This window comes from Microtus pennsylvanicus, chromosome 2, assembly GCF_037038515.1.
Source record: "Microtus pennsylvanicus isolate mMicPen1 chromosome 2, mMicPen1.hap1, whole genome shotgun sequence".
In the NCBI taxonomy this organism is placed as follows: domain Eukaryota; kingdom Metazoa; phylum Chordata; class Mammalia; order Rodentia; family Cricetidae; genus Microtus; species Microtus pennsylvanicus.
In genome coordinates, this window is record NC_134580.1 from 14770715 (window position 1) to 14794044 (window position 23330).

A 23330-nucleotide genomic window follows, 5' to 3' on the forward strand; every position below is an offset into this window, starting at 1 on the left:
TTAAAGGAACTGGTCATCTCTTTCTGGTTTATAGGCTCTGGAGATGGAAGTGAGGTTGTCAGGCTTGGTGGCGAGTGGCCGTCCCTTCTATCTTTCTTTTGTTTTTCAGTGCTTTGAGACAGTCTCACTGTGCAGTCCGGGCGGGTCTAGAATTTGAAATCTCCCTGCCTGCCTCCCAGGTGCTGGAATTACAGGCATGTGCCACCATGCTGGTCTTTTATTATTTACTTTTAATTTTTTTATTCGCTTTTTATTCCGTTATTTAGTGTGAGTTTGTGCATGTGCTCAAGGGTGAGCACACTCGAGTGCGCATAAGGAATGTGTGGAGGTCAGAGCACAGCTTGAAGGATTTGGTTCTCTCCTTCCACCACAGAGGTCCTGGGGATTGAACTCGGGTCTGTGTGTTGGGAGTAAGTGCCTTTGCCCACTGAACCATCTCACTGGGGCTATAATATAAATTTTTTAAAATGCTTATGTACAATATTGAACCTATAGAATAGGTTTTGGGTTTTTGTTTTTGTTGGTTTGGTTTTCCAAGACAGTTTTTCTATAGCTTTGGAGCCTGTCCTGGAATTAGCTCTTATAGACCAGGCTGGCCTCGAACTCAGAGAGATCCGCCCGCCTCTGCCTCCCGAGTGCAGGGATTAAAGGTGTGTACCCGGCTGAATAGTTTTAACCTTTGTACATGAGGTTATAATATGACCCCGTGTGACAGGTGCAAAAAGAACAGGATGCCATGTTCAAGGTGACAGAGAAAGAGCCCCTTAGCACAAACTAACCAGGCACTGGGCTCAGCTGCATTTCAGAGGCCACACCCCCAGAAGGTACAAGGTAGTTCCCCCACATCCTGCCCACTCCTCATTTGCACCTGGAATGCCTCCACTCTGCTTATAGAGAAAGAAACTGAGGCTTTGGGGCCTGAGAGATTTGTCTCAGTTCCCCTGCTCATGAGCAGGGGCTGCGCCACTACTCCGGCTGCGGCGTCTACACACTTCTACTCCTCCACTGTGGCCCTCTACCTCACAAACATAAAAACAAATCAAAGGGAGCCATCACGTCCACCTGGGTCAGGTCACTGAGTCCCGCGTGCCACCACAGCTGTGCTGCCTGGCAACAAATCCGAAAGCTCGCGCACGTACTCAGGCTCTCCAGCAGCTCACGAAGGGTGTGCAGCCACAGGTGACACAGCTGCTCATCGGCACTCCAGAAGGTCACCTGTGCTGCCTTCCAGCGGTGATGGCGCGCTCGCTTCACACAGTGGACTGTACAGAAAGCAACACAGGTTAGCCAGGCCGACAGCCACGGCAGTGAGACCTCGCGGGCTGTGCGAGCTGCGCGCCCTAGGTGTTCCTGGTCTCCCATTGTCATCTCAAGGCAAGAGTGCCGGGATCACCAAGCAACCACGCTGGGGAGTTCAGCTGGGACCCCTTGCAAAAGATCCGCCTCCTCCTCTCTCCGCAGCTGGGATAGTTGAGTTTACACCCACTATATAGAGGCTCGGATTAGGGCAAGAGGTTCTCATCTGATTACCCAGCTGGGCTCTACCACCTGGCAGGGCAGCCCAAGGCCAGGGGGTGGGGCTAGAATATATAGAGGCAGGGAAATTACAGCTGGGCTTTGTCTATGTGGCTAGCGGGAAGTCCTCACCACGGCTGAGTAAGGTTTTCCAAGGCCTACTGGGGGAGAGGTACCCACACCCCTGTAAGTAACCCCTCACCTATGTTCTGTAAAGAATCTCAATAAAGTCATTGGTTTCCTCAGAGTGACCTTTGGTGCTAAGCTGCCTGTGTTTGTCCTTGGGATCTCGGGAGGAGGGAGAATTTTAGCAACACATGGCAATCACTTTATATTCTGAGCCACCTCCCCAGCCCAGAAAGAAGATGTGAATCATCGCTATCAGTAAATCTATGGGTCTGGAGAGATGGCTCAGTGGTTAAGAGCACTAGCTGCTCTTCCAAAGGTCCTGAGTTCAATTCCCAACAACCACATGGTAGCTCACAACCCTCTGTAATGAGATCTGGCATCCTCTTCTGGTTTGCAGGCATACATGCAGACAGAACACTATATATGTAATTAATAAGTACATCTTTAAAAGAAAATAAAGAGTCTATGAAAATAAGCCAATCACTGACCCGACAAACACCCTTCTCTGTGATCTACATGGAGGCCTGGTAAGGCACCCAGGCTCCCTCACCTGTGAATGCGAACGGGTTTTCCATTTTCTGCCATCGGCCACTAGAGGACTGCTTCTCGTGAACATGTGTTTCCTCAACAGCAATGATCTCTGACACCGGCACGGAGCAGGCATCTGCAAAGATACCACGTTTAGATCTAGTGCGACAAAGACAGAGACCAGCAACTCCAAAGGCTGCAGATGCTCATTTCTCTTCTCATTAGACACCCAAACAGAAAGGAAGGCTAGGGCTGGGGAGACGGCTCGGAGGGTCAAAGTGCCTGCCTCCAAGCTTGAGGGCCTGAGCTGGAGCCCTGGAATCCGCACTGGTGGAAGGAAAAAGCAAACTTCGCAGGTTGTCCTCTGGAAACCACAGGCACACCACGGCAACAGCCCCCTCCCGTCACTCTGAGCTAAGTAACAAGAGGCAGCTTGATGTCATCAAAGGAGAGGTTCAGGCTGTGACTTTTCATGGGATCTGCTCAGCCATTTAAGCCACAATGCTGGGGGTCTCCTTAGACATTTAAGTGCTGATCTCTTTGAGTCAGCCATTGTACTGTAGGTGACGTGTGTTCTGGACACGTCCTCTGTTCTGATGGGCAGAAACTGGCTTAGAGACCCAAGTGGAATGAGAGACATATAATACAGGGCCACCAAGTATTTGAGAGTCGGGGTCCAGCCTGTGGAGAAGGGTTCTGGAGAGGCTGGAGTCTGATTGGATGCAGAAGACATGACAGGATGACTTGGATGGGCCCAGACAGAGCAGGGGGTCTCAACTTGTGGGTCTCGACCCCTTTTGGGGTCGCACATCAGACATCCTACATATCAGATATTTACATTACAATCCGTAAGAGTAGCACAATTATAGCTATGAAGTAGCAAGAAATAATATTATGGTTGGGGGGACATCACGACATGAGGAACTGTATTAAAGGGTCACAGCGTTAGGAAGGTGGAGAACCACTGGCCAAGAGGATGACAGCCCCAGACAACCTTTGGGTTTCATTCTGTTGTTTTGAGCTACCTAAGGTCTCACTCTGCATGCCAAGTTAGGCACGTCCTCTCAATCCTCCCGGCTCAGTCTCCTGGGCGCTGGGATTACAGGACTGCTCCGGCATGCCTGGTGCCAAACAATCTCTCTAGCCCAGCAGCCCAGAGAGAGGCCGACTGACCCAAAACTTGTTTGAAGCACGCTGCAATTATCTGGCTTGGATCAAAAGGAAATTCTAGGCTGGGCACGCAGCCGTGGGAAATAACAGGCTCTGACAGAAGCTATGGGCTGAAGTAGTGTGGTCAGGAAGGTAGAGAAGATTATAGACAGCAACGCCCTCTTTGAACATAGGCTGGACTCCAGGATGCTTCTTTATGAATCCTGCTGTGTTTTTGTACAGAAGAATGTTGCCTGCTATGGCTGGTTCCCTCGGTTGGCTCTGAACCCTGCAGCCTAGCTAAAACCCTTCCATCTCTGCAACAGCTAAATTAGCAAACCGTGTTGGGTAGCTCCTTGATCCTTTTGTGTTAGTCTTCAAGCTGTTGCCGTGGAAACTGGGTCATCAGAACCTGGGGAGGTGCAACCTGACCTGTGAAAGGATGGCAGTCCTGTCCTAGAGTCCTCAGAGGCACACACTAAGGAGGGACTGAGCTGAGCAGAATCAAGCCCAGTGCTCTGTGGAGCCTGCTGTGCCACGCCGGGTCTGGGGCCACCTTCAGCTAGCTCTCCTCAGGCAGCTGCTTCCTGCGGTTCCGATTCTTCCACCAGTGTGTCTCCAAAATTCAGTTTTCACCTGCTTTGGATTCTGCCCTCCCTCCTGACCCCCTGCCCACCACACACACACACACAGAGCCCTCACCATGCCACACAGGTGAGTGCTGCTGTTCGGGGCAGCCCTTATGGCAGATATATCTTTCTTCCACAGCTAACCCACAGCATCTCTGGAGGCCTGAGCCTGGCCTTCATGGAACACCCTCCAAATCTTGCACCGCTTGTGACCTTGCACTCAATTCCCTGGACCACCTGACCTCCGACTGTCTACCTCCTGTGACATCAACCAGGCTCACAACAGGTGCCCAGGCATAGGAACAGAACAGCAGCGAGGCAGTGACCGACCCTTTGATGAAACCACCTGTGCTTGGAGTCTCGGATCACTGAGTGCAGACCCCAAGGGTCTCCCCATGCCTCTACCTCACAACGGTGACTGTCTATAAGAAACAGGTGGTAGAGGTCACAACGGCTAAGCACAAGAGTGGAGTATGATAAGCTTCTACTATTCAGAGGACCGAGAGGCAGGCGATGGCCATGAATTCCATCACGAAACAAAAGGCACAAGCTGCCCACTGGACAACTCACTTTAAAGGGTGACCATGAGCCAAGCGGTGATGGCACATGACTTTAATCCCAGCACTCCGGAAGCAAAGGCAGGTGGATTTCTGAGTTTGAGGCCAGCCTGGTCTACAGGGTAAATTCTAGGACAACCAGAAACCCTGTGTCAAAACAAAACAACAACAAAAAGTGTCGATGAGCCGCGCTTATCTTAACACATTCAGAGGCTTCAGAAGGAAGAAGAGGGCAGTGTCCTAATGTGTCACATGCTCTGCTGGCCAGACCCCAAAGGCCATGCTGCACCAGGGTCACCACAAAGCCACGCAGCCCACATGCATTCCTTAGCTGCTGCGGCACACAGGCTACACCATGGCTCATGTGATATTGGCACTGTCCCTTGGTAGGAACAAAGCTCTAAAAACAGCATTGCTCAGACACCCATGAGCATAACCCAAGGGAGGAAAAAATAAAGAACTAGGGTAAGTCACATGAGGTGTCAGGAGGGACTCAAGCCCCGAGGGGAGGGGCTGGGGAGGTCTTGTGGTCAGGCGGGTGGCCCAGGAGGTTCTGGGAGCTGCAATAGAAAGAGAGCAGAGACAAAGGCATTGAGGGACGAGGAGCAGGGGATGCAGGGACAAAGGGACTCGGGGATGGGAATGTCATGTAGGGCCTATGAGACGGTAGCATCACCCTGCTGGGGACTGGGCTAAGTTGAAAGAAGATAAGGGGTAAGACACTGTCAATCATAAAAGGACAGTTCAATGACAGGTGACTTCAGAAAACTGGTCTAGCCACGGAGCTCTGCCTCCTGCACCCCTGTGTAGCAAGCAAGGCCACCTCTGCACACGGTCATGTTACAGGAAACCGATACTGTCACAGAGCTCAATGGGATAACTGAGTGAAGACAAGGCACTAGAGGAGATGTCAGCTGGTCCCCTCAGGGCAGCCTGCCCCTCCCACACATGCTCTTCTCTGGAGTCTAGACCATAGGGAAGGTGTCCACACACCTGGACGGCCTTGTGGACACCTGGTGACATCACCCACAGCAACTGAGAGCGGGTGGGGAATATTGGCAAATGACTGACTGAGAAATGGGAATCCCGGGTCCCTTCTGTTCCTATAGAGCGCTAATATTTCTCTGGTGGGTGATCTCATACACAGCCAGCAAGGTCATAAGGTCCACAGAGACTTGGTGGCCCTCAGGCCTGTGTGACACTGGCACTGGTAACAGGCCGCCCTGCAGGGATCTTTTGCTATGAAGGGGAAGGAACGAGAGAGCCAGGGCTAGGCCTAGCTCATCTGGCCCAAGCCTGGGGCCCCCGTCATTCTGAGAAGTGGCCCTGTTTATGAGGCTGTCATTCTGAGAACATAAAAGTAGGGCCCCAACCTGTTATGGCTACAGGGCCATTTCACTCTAATCCGGTGCCCAAACACTACCCCGATGAAGCAAGCGCCCACAAGAGTCCTTGCCTACCCCATTTGGAAGTCTGGATGTATCCCCATCAGCCTGGCCAGTCCCAGGCCCAGGCTTGAACTCCTTCTTACCAGCAGGGTTTTTCAAATCCTCCCCCACACTTGACCGGAGGGCCTAGTCAAAGCGATGAGGTCCCCCCTGAGTGTCACCTCCTTGCAGATGGCATGAGGACATAAGCACTTAGACATCGCTATCTCATTCAAGTCAGAGCAAGTTTCAGCTCCTGGCACTGTCTTTTAAGAAGTCTACCAAACACGCTTTTCTTTCAGCATCTAAGAGGTTAGAGTGCCACCTGCCTCCTCCCACCTCCACTGCACAGGCCAGGTGAGCTTCGGCCCCTTCCAGACATCCTTGCCTCGTGAGCCCCCCAGCACTCCAGCTTCTCACCGGCAGGGTGAGGGAGACTGTCTTCAAGGGGTCTGAGGAGACGGTTCAGTAGATAGAGCGCTTGCTGTACAAGCAAAAGGACTCAAGTTCGATCCCCAGCACCTACTTAAATAGCCAGTTAGTGTGGCGTATACTTGTAACCCCAGGGCTTGGGGTGGGGGTGGGGGGTAGAGGCTGGAAGACTCTCGGGGTTCCCTGGCCAGCCAGTCTAGTCCCAGCTCCCAGGAAGAGACACTGTCTCAAAATAAAATGGGGGGGGGGCAGAGCTAGAGAGATGGCTCAGCGGTTAGGAGCATTGACAGCTCTTGCAGAGGACCTGGATTCATTTTCCAGCAACCACTTGGCAGTTCAAAACAAACTATCTGTAACTATAGTTCCAGTAGATCCAACACCTTCTTCTGGCCTCTATAGGCACCAGGAACCCATGGTACACATACATACATTCAGTCAAAACACTCATGTGCAGAAAATAAATACAAAATTTTTTAATTAAAAAAAAGGTGGAGAGTGAATGAGGAAGATGCTTTATGTCAATCCGTGGTCTCTACACATACACACGTAACTTCACACACATGCTTCCCTCACATGCACACATGAACGCAGACAGCACACACACCCAAACCCCCATGCATACACGCACAGAGTTGTTGTTTTCCAAAACACTACTCCAGTTGGGAAGAAGAGCAAATGGCTTGAAGGTCTGGTCTCTGTATAGGAAGGAGGTAGGCTTGTGCTCATGAGGACACTCTTCTAGATGGCACACCAGGGTGGGCTATTTTACCCAGCCTGGCACATCTTACAGATCTGTAGATAGTTTGCTTGTGTTTGGAGTTCAGTTCAGCGACGTTAGAATGGTCTGCCCTGGTCTCAGAGCTGTTCTATCTCTTTCCTGCCTAGTCCTTCCACCACGATGGAGCCTCTGCCTGCGACACAAGCTGGGCCCTTTCTCATTTCTAGACAGCAGAGCTAAACCTGAATGCACCTTTGTTTGTTGTTTCCATTCACCACTCATCTTCTGACTGTAAAACAATCGACATTAAAAACAGTGCTGGGGAGTTGGAGAGATGGCTCAGTGGTTAAGAGCACTGACTGCTCTTCCAGAGGACCCGGGTTCAATTCCCAGCACCCACATGGCAGCTCACAACTGTCTATAACTCCAGTTCTAGGGGACTCAACACCCATGGCACAAAACCAATGCACATACAATAAAAAAATTAAATTAAATTAAAAACAAGCAAGGCAAGGTGGTGGGGGTGCATACCTTTAATCCCAGCACTCGGGGGGCAGAGGCAGGAGGAGCTCTGTGAGTTCAAGGCAAGCCTGGTCTACAGAGTGAGTTCCAGGACAGTCAAGACTACACAGAGAAATCCTGTCTTGAAAAACAAACAAATAAAAATTAAAAAAAACAATACTGATTCAAATAAGACAATGTCATAAGTTCAACACTATTCCTGTTCGATAAATCTTCCCAAACATGGACTGCAAATCTGTAAGTGAATCTTGGCTAAAACTCTGAATACTTTTGCTGACAATGGACAAATTCTCCTGCCCTTCTGTTAGGGCCGGGGTGACTCATGTGGGCGTGCAGCTCGCCCTGTTATGCAGGCCATCGCATTCCAGAAAGGAATCAGCTGCCCTTGGCAGGGGAGGCTGGCCTGCTGGTTCTTGTCATAGGGGGAATTTGCCAGTGTCTTCTCCACAGCCCGCTGCAGTATTTGCAGTCACCAGCTTGCCTCGTGGAGCGTACAGGCACCAGCTTCTCGCACTTGCTGGTTCTGTTCTGTCTGTGTGCACCGTGGTCACGGTGAGCTGTGACAGAAAGCAGTGTCCTGGATGCCCATTGGTTTCTCACACGCCTCAAGGGCAACAAGGTTCATCAGTGATCCACCCAGGTGTGCACACATCTAAGCCCACACATATCAGACAAGGGCCAAGATAATGGGAATAAGCCACTTAATAGGGCTGCCCATGGCCACCTGGGACGCCCAGGGCATAGAGATCAAGACAACAAACTGGACTCAGTGGCACACACCTGGAATCCCAGCCTGGGTGAGCTCACTGGCACACACCTGGAATCCCAGCCTAGGGAACTGGAGGCAAGAGGATGAGACGTTTGTCATCAAGGTCACAACTGGGGCCAGTGAGATCCGCTGTGAGGGGGAGAAGAGGAGCCGGAACAAGAGAGCTGCACCCCTAGTGCCCTCTAGCAAAGGTCATACAAAGGCTGAGGCTACCGCCCCACGGGAAACAGGTGTGAAGTAGCTCTAAGCACCTTGGCCTGCATGCACCCCGTCTGTACAGGCACCTGAGCAACAAGGGCGCCCAAGAGAGCTGGATAGGGAACAGGTCTCACTACCCTGCAATTAGACAGCAGTCAAATTTCCCTGGCAACAGGCCACTCCACTGCATTTGCCCCGTGAATACCTGCCCTCCATTGAAACTGTGGGTAAGTACTCTACACACAGGCCTCAGGGAATGCAGACATACCACACAGGTCCGGCCTCTCTGAGTAACAATTCTCTTTTGAGAGTGGCCAATCTGTCTGATCCCTTCCTGCTGGGCTTTTCCACGCTGACGCAAACTCCGCCTGTTGCATCATCAAGGGAGCTGACAACAGACAACAAAGGGACCTAGACACAGGAGTCACCAGATGGAAGCTCTGAGGTGGCTGTGGGCCTCCCGCCTGCTGAGGCACGCCTGAAGTCTTTGAGTAGGCACAGAGGCAAGCTCTCAGGAGAGAGCCAATACAAAGCGGAAAAGCTTTGTGTCTGAAGCTAAAGCTGTGAGCTGAGCTCGGTGGACAGAATGTGGAACAATGAGGAGAGGCGGGGTCCAAGAACTGGGTCAGTAGGAACAGTCTCCTCGGAAAACGCAGGCACCTTCGACTCCTGAGATGGACTAACTGGCTGTGCCTCCCCTTGCTCTTCCCTCTTGGATATCAGATATGGAACCCACAGAAGAAGGTTCAGAGAGGCAGAGGGACAAGGCAGCTGCCCGGGGTTTGAGGGCAGGAAAGGGGCCCATGATTTCCTTTTGAACCAAAGAACTCTGATCTGGAGTGGAAGAAACCAGCCCGAAACGTCAGTGTGTACAGACAAGAGAGTCAACACGTGCGGGACAGGGCGTGGCATGGCAGCACACACCTTTAATTCCAGCACTCAGGAGGTAGAGGCAGGCGGATCTCTGTGAGTTCGAGGCCAGCCAAGGTGGTTGGTTACACAGAGAAACCCTGTCTCAAGAAAGAAAGAAAGAAAGAAAGAAAAGAGGGTCAATATAAGCCAGCCCCCTGCAGCCACAGGGCAGGGCTGGGGTGGTCCTCTCAGGACAGGCAGAGCCTTGAACAAGAACCACCATGCCCCACTGAAAAGGCCAGCCCTCCCTTTCCAACCAAGCCAGCTGTGCTGTGCTTCAAGATGTAAGCACCTAAGAAGAAAAGCTAGAAACTCTGTGATCATACCCACTCATACAAAGAAAGCAGGGGTTGTTGTGGGAGCTCGACCCATTCAGTCAATGACATTTGGAGGTGACCTAACATGGCCATGGCTTTCTCTGCTATGGGACAGGATAAGAATGGAGGTGGGGGTGGGGATGAGAGGGCGGAGGGCTTCTTCGGCGCCATTCAGTGACCTGGTTCAGAGCTTTCTCCATCCTTCCATGGTGGAGGAAGAGACAAGGGCTTCGCTTCCCCCACTGTATCTGTGAGTGTGTGTGTCCCTATTTCATTCCTTAATAAATAAGTTTTCTTCCCAAGAGCATCCATGGATTTCTCGCAATAGGAGTAGGCATGCTAATACCAGATAGACTTCAAACCAAAGGAACTCTCCAGAGATGGAGGGCCCATTGTATAAAGAAATGTGGCCAGTCTCCGTGTGTGCATTAAAAACAGCTGTAGAAATAAATGAAATTCCAGCTGTCCCCTGCACAACAACAGAACACTGGACTGGAAAGCAGAGAGCAGCGTGCAGAACTCAGAGCTGCTGTCACGCTTCAAGGACAAGGACAGTCCTCTAAAGGCAGCGAGGTACATCCTTCCTGAGAGCTAACAAAACATACACCAAAACTGATTCAATCGAGAGGTCTTGATAGGGTTCATTTTCTCGGCCACTTAAAGAATTAAAAGTCAGGAAAAACTTCAAGCAGTACAGGCAACAGCAGAGAAACCTCAAGCACCCTAGACAGAATCAGCAGTGGAAGGTCAGCAATTATTGGGGGTGGACACACACACACACACACACACACACACACACACACGACAGATACACACAGAGAAACACCCTCTGCTGCCCCAAATCCAATCGCTTCTCCAGGCTGGGGTTTTAAAGCCTTTGAAAGGTTTTCCTCCCCTAGTTTAGGCTTGGTCAGTTTGAAGAAAGCTGGGCTAGATGATTGGCCCAGAACTATCAGGGAGGGTGATGTGTCCTGAGCAGGCCTTGAACTTGTTGAGCCGGTCCAAAAGCAGGAGGCCTTCTGCTGTGAGACAAAAGCCTATGGAGCGTTTTGTTTTGTTTTGTTTTAAGCTGCAGACTTTGGTTTCAAGTCAGGAGGGTGAAGAAGAAGCTAGTCATTTTGGAAATCCTTCACTTTTATTACGCAGCCATGGCCCCTCTCCCTAGCTATCGGCCCAACAGAGTCTACTTCCTAGTCTGTCGAAACTATCTATCTAACCAGGAGACCCCAAAACATACTTCAACTATCTACCTTCCCAGGAGTCCCTGAGTTGTACAGTGTTACCCCGCCCCCAGCAAAACAGCCATCATGGCATCAGCTGTGGCTGCTGGCAAGAATCCATCCGGGAATGTCTGTGCGTTGTTGCCATTTCCTCAGAGGAGGGGTGGAGGAGGGTCACTGGAGCCATCCCAGCGATTCCAGCCATTTGTATACAATTTTGCCCTAATTGGGGGCTGGGGGGGGGGGCTAGAGTGTATAGACCAGAGAAGGCAAGGAGAAGAAGGGGAAGGGAGCCATTATCCATGCTGGGTAGGGACCTTCCAGAATGGCTCCTTTGGGGGATCACCCACACTCCTGTCACCTGTCACCTATGCTTTGTAAGTAAGCCTAACAGACTTATTGGTTCTCCAGGGTGAATTTTGGTGGAGTGGACTGGTTTGTAATTAGGGCCTTATGAGGTAGAGGGGTGACATTGCTTCATTCCCCTCAGGAGGAAAACACGTGCAGCACCCCAGCAGGCAGACCAGGGAAGACTCTGGCCCTGTGTGTCCTTGCATCTTGATTGTAAACACTGGCTGATTTAAGATTCTATGAACCCAACTGTTCTGAGAGAGGTGTTACAGGGGCTTAAGGCTCCACCACTACTACAGGCGCTGTTCCTCGGAGGGGCTGAGTCCAGCTTGCCTCCCGCCTGCAGACACCTGCCACAGCTAGAAGGGAAACCCCAAGCAGCAATTTTTCCAGGCATCAATTGTTGGATTTTTTTGTTTTTTTAGGTTAAATTGTTTCTAGCCGTCTGGATTCAGTGCTTTTACAATTTTGCAAGACAGCATGCTGTTAGCCCCTCTTTGCAAAAAAAAAAAAAAAAAAAAAAAAAAGACAGGGCAGGGATGGCAGCCTACAGCCAACAGTCCCAATTCAGGCTGCTGGCTGCCTTTGCAAATAAAGCTTTATTGGCACACAACCATGACCCTTTATTGATATAGTGTCTGTGGCAGCTTATACACTCAAAAAGTAGGGCTAAGTAACTGGATGGCCCACAAAGCCAAAGAAGATTCTGTTATTCCCGTATAGACGAAGCTTGTCTTAATGTCAGACTTTATTTTTATTGGACACAGGGTCTCACAGCTGGTCCCCAGGGGTCCTGGCTCTTTCAAGCCTCTTAACCTCGGAGAGCTGGGGTCACACCCACTTGTTAACTTATTTTAGATTACCAAAACTTAAGCACGCAGTCAGAATGATTACAAGGTTATGTAATTCAAGGACTGCTGAATAGGCTGGTCAGTTCTCAAGAGTCACAGAAACACCAGCAGAGGCGGCTGTGTGGATCCTCCCTCCCAGCCTAGGCCCGATGAGACGTCTCCAATCCAAAGGTCTCCCACGGTCACTGCACTGATCTGGAAGGAGACTGTTTCCCACATGGGCTGACATTATTACCATTTATCTCCTGTGCAGATACTCAGAGGAAATGCATGTCACTGACTTTATGTAAATTGGCTGTTTCTGTTGCTTCTGACCTCATAAAGGGACATGACTGGAGTCTGCACGGCTCTGTCGAGTCGACACCTCCATAGGCAGCAATTTACACCAACATCCTTCATGCCAGGGCAGTGAAAGGGTTTGCACAAACCCTTCAGCCTTCTCACACCTGGCTGGCCTCCAACCCACATTCCTCTAGGGCATGGTTCTCAACCTTTCTAACCCAGTGACCCTTTAAGACAGTTCCTCATGCTGTGGTGACCTCCCCACACACACCATAAAATTATTTCAGTGCTACTTTATAACTGTAATTATGCTACTGTTATGAATTATAATATAAATATCTGATATGCAGGATATCTGATATGTGATCCCTGTGAAAGGGTTGTCTGGCACCCCCTCAAGGGGTCTTGACCTCTGCTTTAGAGGGAAGGAAAGGTGGGTGAACCAGCATGAAATCCCCTCCTCCCTCTCCTGCTTCTCATCCATGATGACCTCTGTAACCCTACCATGGCAACACTGGGGCAACGTCTGCATCTCCCATCTTGATGACAGACTGAGCCAGGGGCCAAACCCCCTGGTAGAGGGAGGCCTGAAGTCTGACTCCACTGCTGAGCAAGGATAGTGAGCTGTCCTTCACACTGCATCTACTCAGAGGATGGAGGGGCCCTCGAGGAGTGAGGAGGCAGGCGGAAGAGGACTCTGGCATGGAGCCTGACCCGGAGAAGGACAGAGATGAAAGGAACACACCACAAAAGACAACATACACACAAAATGCCTAGCAGAGGAAAAGCCCCCTGAAGGGCAAAGCCCATTCTGAATCCTGAAGGACTCTGGGCTGAAGCGAGAGGAAGGCTGACCTGAGAAAACACCTTGGTTAGAGAGGACCACGGGTGAGAAGAGCCAGGGACCCAGTGCATCACCCATGGCTCAGCTCTGCTGCAGAGCAGGTGTCAGGGGAGGTGAGCTAAGGTTGGGGTTGTCATGGAAGACGGTGCATGGCATGCATCCTTGGCAGGTGGGCAGCTGTGGTTACACAGAGGGGTGTCAAACATCCGCAGCATGGACAAGCCAGCAGGACTAACCTGGCAGAATTGTTTCTTCAAGCTTCCCACCCTGATGTCTGGGGTTCATCTATCACAGGAGTGCCCCAAGTGGGGAGGGATAGAGAACAGAACGTCAAGGATCCAAGGTCAAGGTCAGAGGTCGGAGGACAATGAACTTGTAGGCAGCAGCTGTCTGAACTGTTTTGTGGACTCGGTGAAAAAGAGAGGAGGTGTGAGGCCAGCGAAAACTGGCACACTGAGAGCCCGACACAAGAGCAGCCAGCTCACGGGCCCGTGTGGTGTGAAATGGTGGCTGTTTCCAGTTTGACAGTTGGAACCAAATCTTAAGAGAGCAGAGACGCTCTTTCCCATAGCTGGCAACATGGAGGCCACACGACGCCTGGAGTCACTGTAAAAGGCTAAACCAACAAGAGTGTCAGAGTTCTGGCAGTCTTCCTCACGTCCCCAGATGGGTAGACACAGTCAAGCTGTCCAAACATAACGGACTTGCTCCCTATGATGAGAACTGGCTCCACACACTAGGAGCTTCCACACCACAGGGCCTGTGCCAACAGTACTGGGGGTAGGCTCCATGACCAAGATCTATGGGGCCCACAGAAAAACACTGGCAGGTCTAGCCACTTAGAGTGTGGCCTACCATGTCCTTCAAGCCCTACAGGGGCTGAAAATGGGAGGAAAGGTCCAAGATGAAGGTTTCAAGCTAACAGCTCAGGGACAGAAGCACTGGACAGGTGGCTGCCAAAGAAAAGGACTAAAGAATCTGTGTTAATAAATTGCCAGAGAGAAGGGGGAGGGCTGACAAGATTGAGGGCAGGTTGGGGAAATGTAAAGGAAAAATATCAGCAAGGTCTCAACAAACACAGACATTGTATCTTCAAGAGTAATGAGCACCCTACAAAATAATGTTTGGTTTCCTTAGGATACATAGTCAAAAGTGGAATTGAGGGTGTGGATAGTGGAGTGTGGTTTGTTAGCAAAGCAGGCACTTAGCATGTGTGAGGCCCCACGTTCCACCTTCAGCACCGAGAAAGGAAGAAACAATTAGATGCTGAGTCAAAGAAAATAATTTTCCTATTTTCAAGACATTGAGATTGTTTTCCCAAAACAGCAGAGCAATCCCGCTGGAGTTCCTGAAGCATCTCCAGCAGGGATGCTCTGCAGCTCAATCTCCCAGTCCATAGACTGGGGACAGCATCCCTGTGGCATCCTCTCAGGAGCTTGGCCTCCACTCAGGGCTCTGTTTCCATGAATGGCATCTATCTGCCAATCATCTATTCATTTATCTTTCATTTATTTACCATTTACCCACCTATCAATAATCTATTGTTTACCTATCAATAACTTAACAATGATCTATCAGTTTCTTTTTATTAATATGTCTATCAATTATCTACCATCTAACTATCTTTCTATCATTTATCGATAATTTATCAGTCACCTAGATGTCGATCATCTATTCTTTCAATATTTTTGTTTATGTCTTTGTCTTTCAATATTTTTGGAGATGAGATCTCACTATGTAACCCCAGGTGGCTCTGAACTCATATCCTCCTGCCTCCATGTCTTAAGTACTGGGATTATAGGTATGCATTTCCATTCCTGGTTACACTTTCCTTCCAATTTCATTTTGTTTTGAAACAGAGACTCACTGTATAGGCCAAGTTGGTCCCGGTGGTCATCCCCTTCCCTCCCAAGTGCTAGATTATAGAAATGTACCTGATTATGGATATGAGACCTGACTTTAATTTTCACGGATGCTTAAACTTTTTTTTTTTAACTTTTTAAGCTTTGCCATCATATTTGTTGCGGGCACACACACATACACACATCTTTTTCTTAGTTTTGGTATCTTACAGAAGTTTTTTGTTTGGATGTTTGGTTGGTTGGTTTTTCAAGACAGGGTTTCTCTGTGGGTAGCCCTGCTGTCCTGGAACTCACTCTGTAGACCAGGCTGGCCTCAAGCTCAGAGATCCACCTGACTCTGCCTCCCACGTACTGAGATTAAAGGTGTGCACCACCGCTGCCTGACATCTTACAGACGTCTTACAATGTTCATGTAGTCACATAGTTTAGCCTTTCCTGTTTCCATTTAGGCGAGGAAGGCCTGTCCCCCATCCACAGCATCTTGGGTTTCTGGTAAGAGTTTGTTTTATACAATCATCTGGAGTCCCTCTCACTGACTTTAAGAAACTTCCTCCAAATAGTCATTTATGAGGGTATTAGAGACCCCAACTAGGTTCATGCCTCTACTTCCAGAATTTGGGAAGCTGAGGGCTGTAAAGTAAGACTCAAAACAGCAACAACAAAAGTGTAGTAGTTATTATTATTATTTTCACATAATAAAACAAACAAATAAAAAAAATCTTGACACAGTCCTTTTCCTACATCTGGCTTGATCCTGCTTGTTCCTTTAAAGTTGCACATAAGAGAAAGGAAAGCAGATGACCCCAAAGGATCCCAGAATCCTTACTCACACAGCCAAAGACAGAAACAAGTCCAAGAAGTCAGCAACGTGTACACTATGTGTGTGCATGTATGTGAACACACACACATACACACACACACACACACACACAAACTATTTAAGCCAAAAGAAGTAATCACAGTTATGGAGCCAGGCAGTGGTGGTACATGCACTCGGGAGGCAGAGGCAGGAAGGTCTTTGTGAGTTCAAGGCCAGCCTGGTCTACAAAGTGAGTTCCAGCACAGCCAGGACTGCTACACAGAGAAACCCTGTCTTGAAAAAAACAAAAATAAAGCCGGGCGGTAGTGGTGCATGCCTTTAATCCCAGCACTTAAGAGGCAGAGGCAGGCAGATCTCTGTGAGTTTGAGGCCAGCCTGGTCTACAAGAGTTAGTGCCAGAACAGGCCCCAAAGCTACAGAGAAACCCTGTCTTGAAAAACCAAAATAATAATAATAATAAATTAGTTAATTAACTAAATGAAAAATAAAACCAGTAAAGAGAGATGGGAGCCCTCAGGTGCAGAGTTGAGCTGTGTGTGATTGTGTTTCTATGAACCACTTGCAGAGTGAAAGCCATCCCTTGGAGACAGCTGGGCAGAGATCTACCTCAAAACAGCACAGGGGGAGGGAGAGGTTCTGGGCTGCAGCTCCTGTGCCCTATCTTGGCTGTGTTTACACAGGTGCAGAGTTATCAAAACACGTCGAACTGTGCCCTTAAAATATGAGGATTTTATTGCAGGAGAGGCAGATCTCGGTGAAGCTGCTCTTTTAGAAAATACCCTTGTTTCACAACAGCGAGATAATATGGAAAACAGGCTGCAGTTATTTACCCCCCGTCTCGTGCGTATTTGCGTACGCAATCACAGGGAGCATTAAGTGCTTTGTATGTGTGATACTAATTTTTCTGCTTTCTAGATTTTTTTAAAAGATTTATTTTTTTCTTTCAAAATTATGTCTGTGTGTGGGAGAGTCAGTGCAGCTGAGTACAGGCGCCCGCTGAAGCTAGAAGCACTGGATCCCGCTGGCGCTGTAGTTACAGGTGCTTGTGAGCTACCTAGATGTGGAGTCTAGGAATCAAACTCAGGTGCCCTGCAAGAGCAGTACACGCTCCTAACTACTGAGCCGTGTCTCCAGTCCCTGCTTTCAAGGTTTTACTAAATCAGCACTTTTTTTTTTTTTGCAAGGGGGAGCTGGTGACCCATCCGAGGGCCTGGTATCTGCTAGGCAAGCACTCCACAGTCCCATGACTTATTTTTGTAAGCTTGCCCATGATGGTGGTGATGAGGATGTAGGCAAAGACAGCAGTGACTTGCCCATGAACTCACTGCCAGCTTTGTGGCACCCAAGTGGAGGCTGGTAGAGGCTGGTAGGAGATAAGGAAGGTTTTCCCCGCAAAGGGGGACCCTAGGCAGCGGTCCCAGTGTAGTGGTCCCAATGTCATCCCTGAGCTCTCAGCACACACAGACACACAGCCCCTACAAACGCAGACTTGACAGTGTGCCTTACTGCATCCCGTGGGGGAGGGGAAGCCCAGACATCACTCCAGGCTGCCTCAAGTTCAACTAGTGACCCACTTAGAGAAGCCCCCCCTCCCGCCATTTCCTGTTTTTAGTCTGCCCCACTTCCGCTCAGGCTGCGGTCTGGAGAAGCGCTTGCTGGCTCAGCTTCCTCCCCGTGCGATCTCCCCCTCCCAAGATTGAGTCCTTATCTCTGTGGCTGGGCACTTGGCAGCGCGCTGCGTGACACCCGCCCCACAAAGAGTGTGTGCCTGGGTTCAGAGGCTGCTCCTGCTGTGCGCCAGGCACCCAGGAAACAACCTTCCAGTTCTCTTGTCTAAAACAGGAGAGAATGAAGGAATAAACGAAAACGCTCAGCAGGGTGCACGGCATCCCTGAGGGCTATCCTGGAGTTCCGGGGCTGCCAGCTTCTCGCGGGTCCTACAATCTGTTTTTGCACAATCCTTTGCCCACGGTTCCCAGCCCTGGCAATTCAGGTGTGTCCAGACACACCTGGGGGAGTGGCAGATTGGAAGTGCCACTGGCTAACTGAATTAAATGTGCCATGACCTGCTCATAGCCCTGCTCTCCTGACTCCACAGGCTTCAAGCTCACCTTACTCTGTAAAGTAGGCCTAATTCTTTGGGGGGTTAAAAACAGGAAGGGGAGGTGTTGGGAGGAGGCATCTTGGCTCTCCCCCCTCTCGCTCCTAAACTTGAGTTTGCCAACTTGTTTTTATATTCACATAGAGGTGGAGAGTACCAGAGAAGGAGAAGTGAGCAGGGTACTTTCTGGGGCAGGCTACCAACTGGTCCCTCACAGCCAATCCTAGAGAGGACGGGGCTGCTGAGCTGCTTTCAGAAGGCTCTGGATGAGCCTACACAAAAGTCGCCACACACTTCACAGGGATGACACAATAATAACTCCACAGAGCTGGCCAGCTGGGGAAGCCACCTGCCAGCAAAAACAAAGTTGGCTAAAAGTAGCTGCTGCCAGCAAACCAAACCTAGAATGTGGGCACCAAAAACCACAACTGTGCCAGCGTTGACAACAGGCAATGGAGGATGTCCCACCCCACAGCTCATGGAGGGAGGCGGGCCCTATCGGTGCCTTGTGCCTTCGTGGCCTTCCAGGCCCAAAAGAGGCAGGGCTGTCTTGTGGAATTGAGTTTGCTCAGCTTCAAGTCCCAGCTGGGCCAGTAGAACTCCTCCACCTCGGAGCCCATTTGGTATGCATGGCACAGAACGGGGGCCAGCAGCTCCCACACACCGAGCATGCAATGCAACAGCATTCTTATCTGAGCCTAGACTCTAGGCCCCGGAGGGTTACCTGGAATTCAGGACAGTGGTAAAGTCAGAGAACAAGAAAGAAGTGGCTCTGAGAGGCAGCGCCAGGGGGACATAGGAAGACTTCAGGGTAAGCATGTCCCAGGCACTGGGCCACAGAAAGGGATTCAGAAGACAATGCTTCTTTGATCCCAAGGCCAGAAGCCAGGTTAGTCACCAGTTTGAGGTCACCTTAGCCCTACCTACCTTCAGCTAAGTCTGCAGAGCCTTGCGGCACAACGTCAGAGTACTTAGAGCCTCAGCTACCCACAGGATACCAAAAAGCCATTCTGGGTTGAATGAATGAATGAATGATTGACACTCCAAACTCAGACTGTCCAGCGGGGAGTCCTGACTCCCACTACTCCCACTCTCAACGATTTATTAATAGAAAAACCCATGCTTCTCCCACAGGTACCTTTGCAAAGTGACAGGCAATTCCCCTATACTTAACCCTGTCTACCTCCTCCAACTCCACCTAGACTGGGTCCCCTGCTCTTCCACTCTGCTCTGTCTCTCCTCTCTTTGTCCTCCCAAAAGAGATCACCAAGTCTTTGTAAAAAGTTAAGCTGGATCCCACCTTACAGGGGTTCCCTTTACCCCCACAATAAAGGCCAGTGCTCACCTCAGCCTGCCAGGCCACAGGAGTCCTAGTCCCTATTCTTCAGCTGTTCCCCCCCCCCCATCCACCTTGACCCTGACACACCCAAGTCTTAAGGTTCTTCCTGCCTCCTTCAGCCCCCCTCCCCCACCATGGTACATCAGCACTCAGTCTCTCCAGGTTTCTCTGGGCAAATGCCACCATATAAGTAAGGCCTGCTCAGCCCACCCTGTAGCGGTCAGAGACTATCCTCAAGACCTAATCTCAGAGGCTCTTCTCAGGATCCAAGTCCATCAGATGCATTTGTCCCCATGTGTCCCTCTGTGCCTCCTTAAACGGAAAATGCCCCCTCCCCATTGCACCAGAGACTTCATATGTGCTGAGCCCAGGCTAAGATCCCTAGGCCCATCCTTAGCAGGCAGGGCACACAAGAAAGCTTGCAGGGCACGTTTGCTGTTTGTTGGTACAGCCTGCGTTTAGCAAGCAAACCCCAGGCTTTGGATTCCATCGTCCCCAGCAAAGAAAAAGGGGAGAAAGAAAACAAACTAAAGTTGGGCTCCGTGGCACATGTCTGTGATCTCAGTCTGAGGCTGACCTGAACCATATAAGGAAAACCAAAAACAAACAAAAAGCAATGGATGAATGAAACTGAATACAGCCACAAGTCCACCCCTGGGTGCCCCCACCCCTGGTGCCCACACACAATCTTTTGTAATCCTCCATTTAAGGCGTACTGAATGACATCTTTATAAACCTCTGCCAATCCCTAGGCCACCAAACAGACCTGCAACAGTCTGGAGAGAGAGGTTCCAGTGTCCTTGTACCACCATCTCAGCCACTGCGGGTGGGTTGCATCTTTTTCATGTTTACCTAAGCTACTCTCCTATCAATCCTGAGGGCCTCTGAGCAGGGTGCATACCCCCACAGAAAGTCAGAGCCCCTTGCTCAACTATCTAATCACAGGAAGTCCCTATCAGGGCGCCTCTGGGCTTCTCTTGTACTTAGGTTCACTGTATTAGAGGAAGGGGGGTAAGACACTAGTCCTGTCCAGGTGTGACTGAGCATCCCGACGACAGCACCAGCAACAGACTTCCCCTGGGATCCCGGGGATGCGCTGGGGTTTGTGGACGCCCGCTCTTCCCCTCCCCCTCTAGCACCTCCAGAGGCTTTGTCATCCCAGTTCCTGGAATGTCTGGGCCCTCAGCACCGGACGGTTCCCCGCCAGCGGCCACCGCGGAATCCTCAGACCACTCGGCACCAGGGCCCTGCACCTCGGGCCCCCCGCGCTTTGGGTGCCCTGGCCGCCTCTCCCCGTGCCCCAGGTCTCCTCCTCCCTCCCATGTCCACTCAACCCCGGCCTTCCCGAATCGCTCCGGGGATGCAGCGCCGGCCCCACCAGCCCCGGACCGCCACACTCACCAGCATCGGGCGCGGAGGGCTCGGTCCCCGGGCTCCTCCACCAGCGTAGCAGCGCCCGCGCGGGCTCCAGGCTGACTGCGCAGCGCTCCTGCTTCACCCACAGCACCGACTGCAGAGGCTCCGCCGCCCCCATCGCGCCCATCGCCGCCGGCGCGGCCTCGTCCGCCGGGCGCGGGGCGCGCGGACGCCGGGGGGCGCGGGACCGTTAGCGGCCCCTGCAGTCAGCCCGGCGGTGTCGCGGGGAGGCGGCGCTGCGTCACCCGGTACGCAGAGAGGGCGGCGGGGACCCGGGGCGGGGTGTAGGGACCCGGGAGGAGGCGACCAGGGTGAGGACGCGAGACGCTGGACTTGAGAACAGAGAAGGAACAGGAGCCTAAGTTGGGGAGTAGAGGAGGGCGAAGAAGAAACGTGAGGGGTCAGAGGAGGGGACTGAGGGGCCTGGGTGTTGGGAGGGCGGTGGAAGCGGCCGGGTGCGCTGAAAGTCGCGAGGCTGTGGCTCTCGCTGCTCCTGGGCGCTGCTGGGTCTGTACGCGCGACGGGCGGGGGAGGGCTGTATTGACAGGCGGAGTCCCCAGATGCGCAGAATTACTGTCCAGGAGGTCGTGTGCTGGCGGTGGGAGGCCTTGGAATTGCGGACCTGCGCCCACGAGCGATGTGACCTTGGGCATCTGTCTCTTTTTAGGTCCTGGTCTCCTGGCGGCTGGGAAGAGTCCTGCAGGCTGGCCCCAGCAGGCAAGGGAAGGCGAGAGGACAAGGAGTAAGAGGGCTACCTTCCAAGGGCGTGGAAGCTGAATCTGTGGATGGATGTGGGTCTACAGCCACCAGAGAGACAGGGGATGGAGTCTTCGTGTCAGTCACCTGACTCTTCCCTCCCTAACAGGCCCAAGGAACCTGATGCAGCTTAACATGGGACAAGCTGCCTTGGGGAGGTTCTTCCTGGACTCCTCCTTTCCCCCAGCTAAAGGGTCCCAAGGTACAGCAGGGCAGTATTCAGCACTGCCCTCAATGCTTGTCCACCCCAGTCTGTGAAAATTCCATCGGCATATGGGATTGTCCCTTACTGTCTCCAGTGTCTAAAATAGTCCCTACACATAATGTTATTAATCAAATATTGGTTACATGATGGCATCTATTCACATGTGACCAATGAAGAGTCTGCTTAGATGATCCAAGAGTGCAGAGCTCTGACGTGACAAAGCCAAGCCTCACTGCAGGGTCAGCCTTCAAGAAGACTGCAGAGCCACCTTCCTCCCCCTCAGGTCGCCTGCTGCTGCAGACTAAAGCAGAGCTAGCCAAGTCCACTTTGCCTCGCTGCTGTGCCTGGTACCAGGTGGCTAAGGTACAGGGCTGATGTTGTCAGTGCCCTGTGTCCATCTGCAGGGCAGTAACAGCTATGAATCACTCGCTTCCTGAAAGCCCAGCCCAGTTCTAGGCTCCAGGACAGCCCTGCAGTGTTGTTTAGGCCCAGGCAGAATCCTAGCCCCACCCTCAAGCAAGCTGGGCCTGATCAAGCTCAGTGGTTGTAGCAAGGGTTGCTCCAGCTTTTTCTTTCGGCAGCTGTTGGGACGAGGCTTGGAGAATGGACAGGAAACTTCTTCAGAAACCTGGTGTCATTGCTGGGTGGGTGATGCCACCACTGTCACACGTAAGGGAAGGCCAGGGCAGCAGGGGCTAAGGACTCTAGAATACTGGCTTCTCTGTTGGGGGCCTCTTCTTCTGGACTTCCTGACCCTTCACATTTAATCATTCAGTGGTTTATTTATTTTTGATGTTACTGGTTTTTGTTTTTTAGAGACAGGATTTCTCTGTGTAACAGCCATGGCTGTCCTGGAACTTACTCTGTAGACCAGACTGGCCTCAAACTCACAGAGATCCGCCTTCCTCTGCCTCCCCAGTGCTGAGATTAAAGGTGTGCACCACCGTGCCCAGAAAATCATTAAGTGTTTTATAAATGTCCACACTGACTCCAGAATTCTGTAGCCAGACAGAGTCCCCAAGAGGACTTAACCTCACCCTAGCCCTGTAGGAGCTCCTTCCAGGAAGATACAGTCACACGGACCACAAAGAGCTAGAGGACCTAAAGAGGGTTCCCTTTGTGGACTTACAGCCCACTAGTGAGACTCTGGGTTCTCCAGTGGCTGCTGTGGGCTGAAGTGTACCCCCCCTCATTCAAATTCTGAAGCTCCGCGTTTACGTGCCATAGATAACGACTTATTTGGAGACAGGACCTTTAAAGAGGTGATTAAATGAGGTCTTTAGGGGATGGGACAATAGCTTAGCCTGTGGACAGAGGGCTGCACTTAGCTTCCAGACACCCACATATGTGCACTTACATACATATGAACACGTGTACAAACAAGTTAAACCATTAGGGTGGGTTTAATCCAGTTTGAGTGGTGTGCTTAGTCCAGGGGAGATTTGAACACAGATGCCAGGGCTATGTACACAGAACACGAA

The 23330-nt window shown here is 51.2% G+C and overlaps 1 protein-coding gene across 1 annotated transcript in view; it reads right to left on the bottom strand.

Annotated features, from left to right (window-relative positions):
* Positions 1-21187, bottom strand: part of Cerk (ceramide kinase) — a 42545-nt gene extending 21358 nt beyond the window's left edge. Inside the window, exons 1-3 of the mRNA XM_075960265.1 lie at positions 20874-21187; positions 2195-2308; positions 1140-1262 (exon numbers count right to left, since the gene is read on the bottom strand). Coding sequence (XP_075816380.1) covers positions 1140-1262; positions 2195-2308; positions 20874-21015 — 379 coding nt within the window. The 5' untranslated portion in view covers positions 21016-21187. The remainder of the gene's footprint in view (positions 1-1139; positions 1263-2194; positions 2309-20873) is intronic.
* Positions 21188-23330: the final 2143 nt, after the last annotated feature.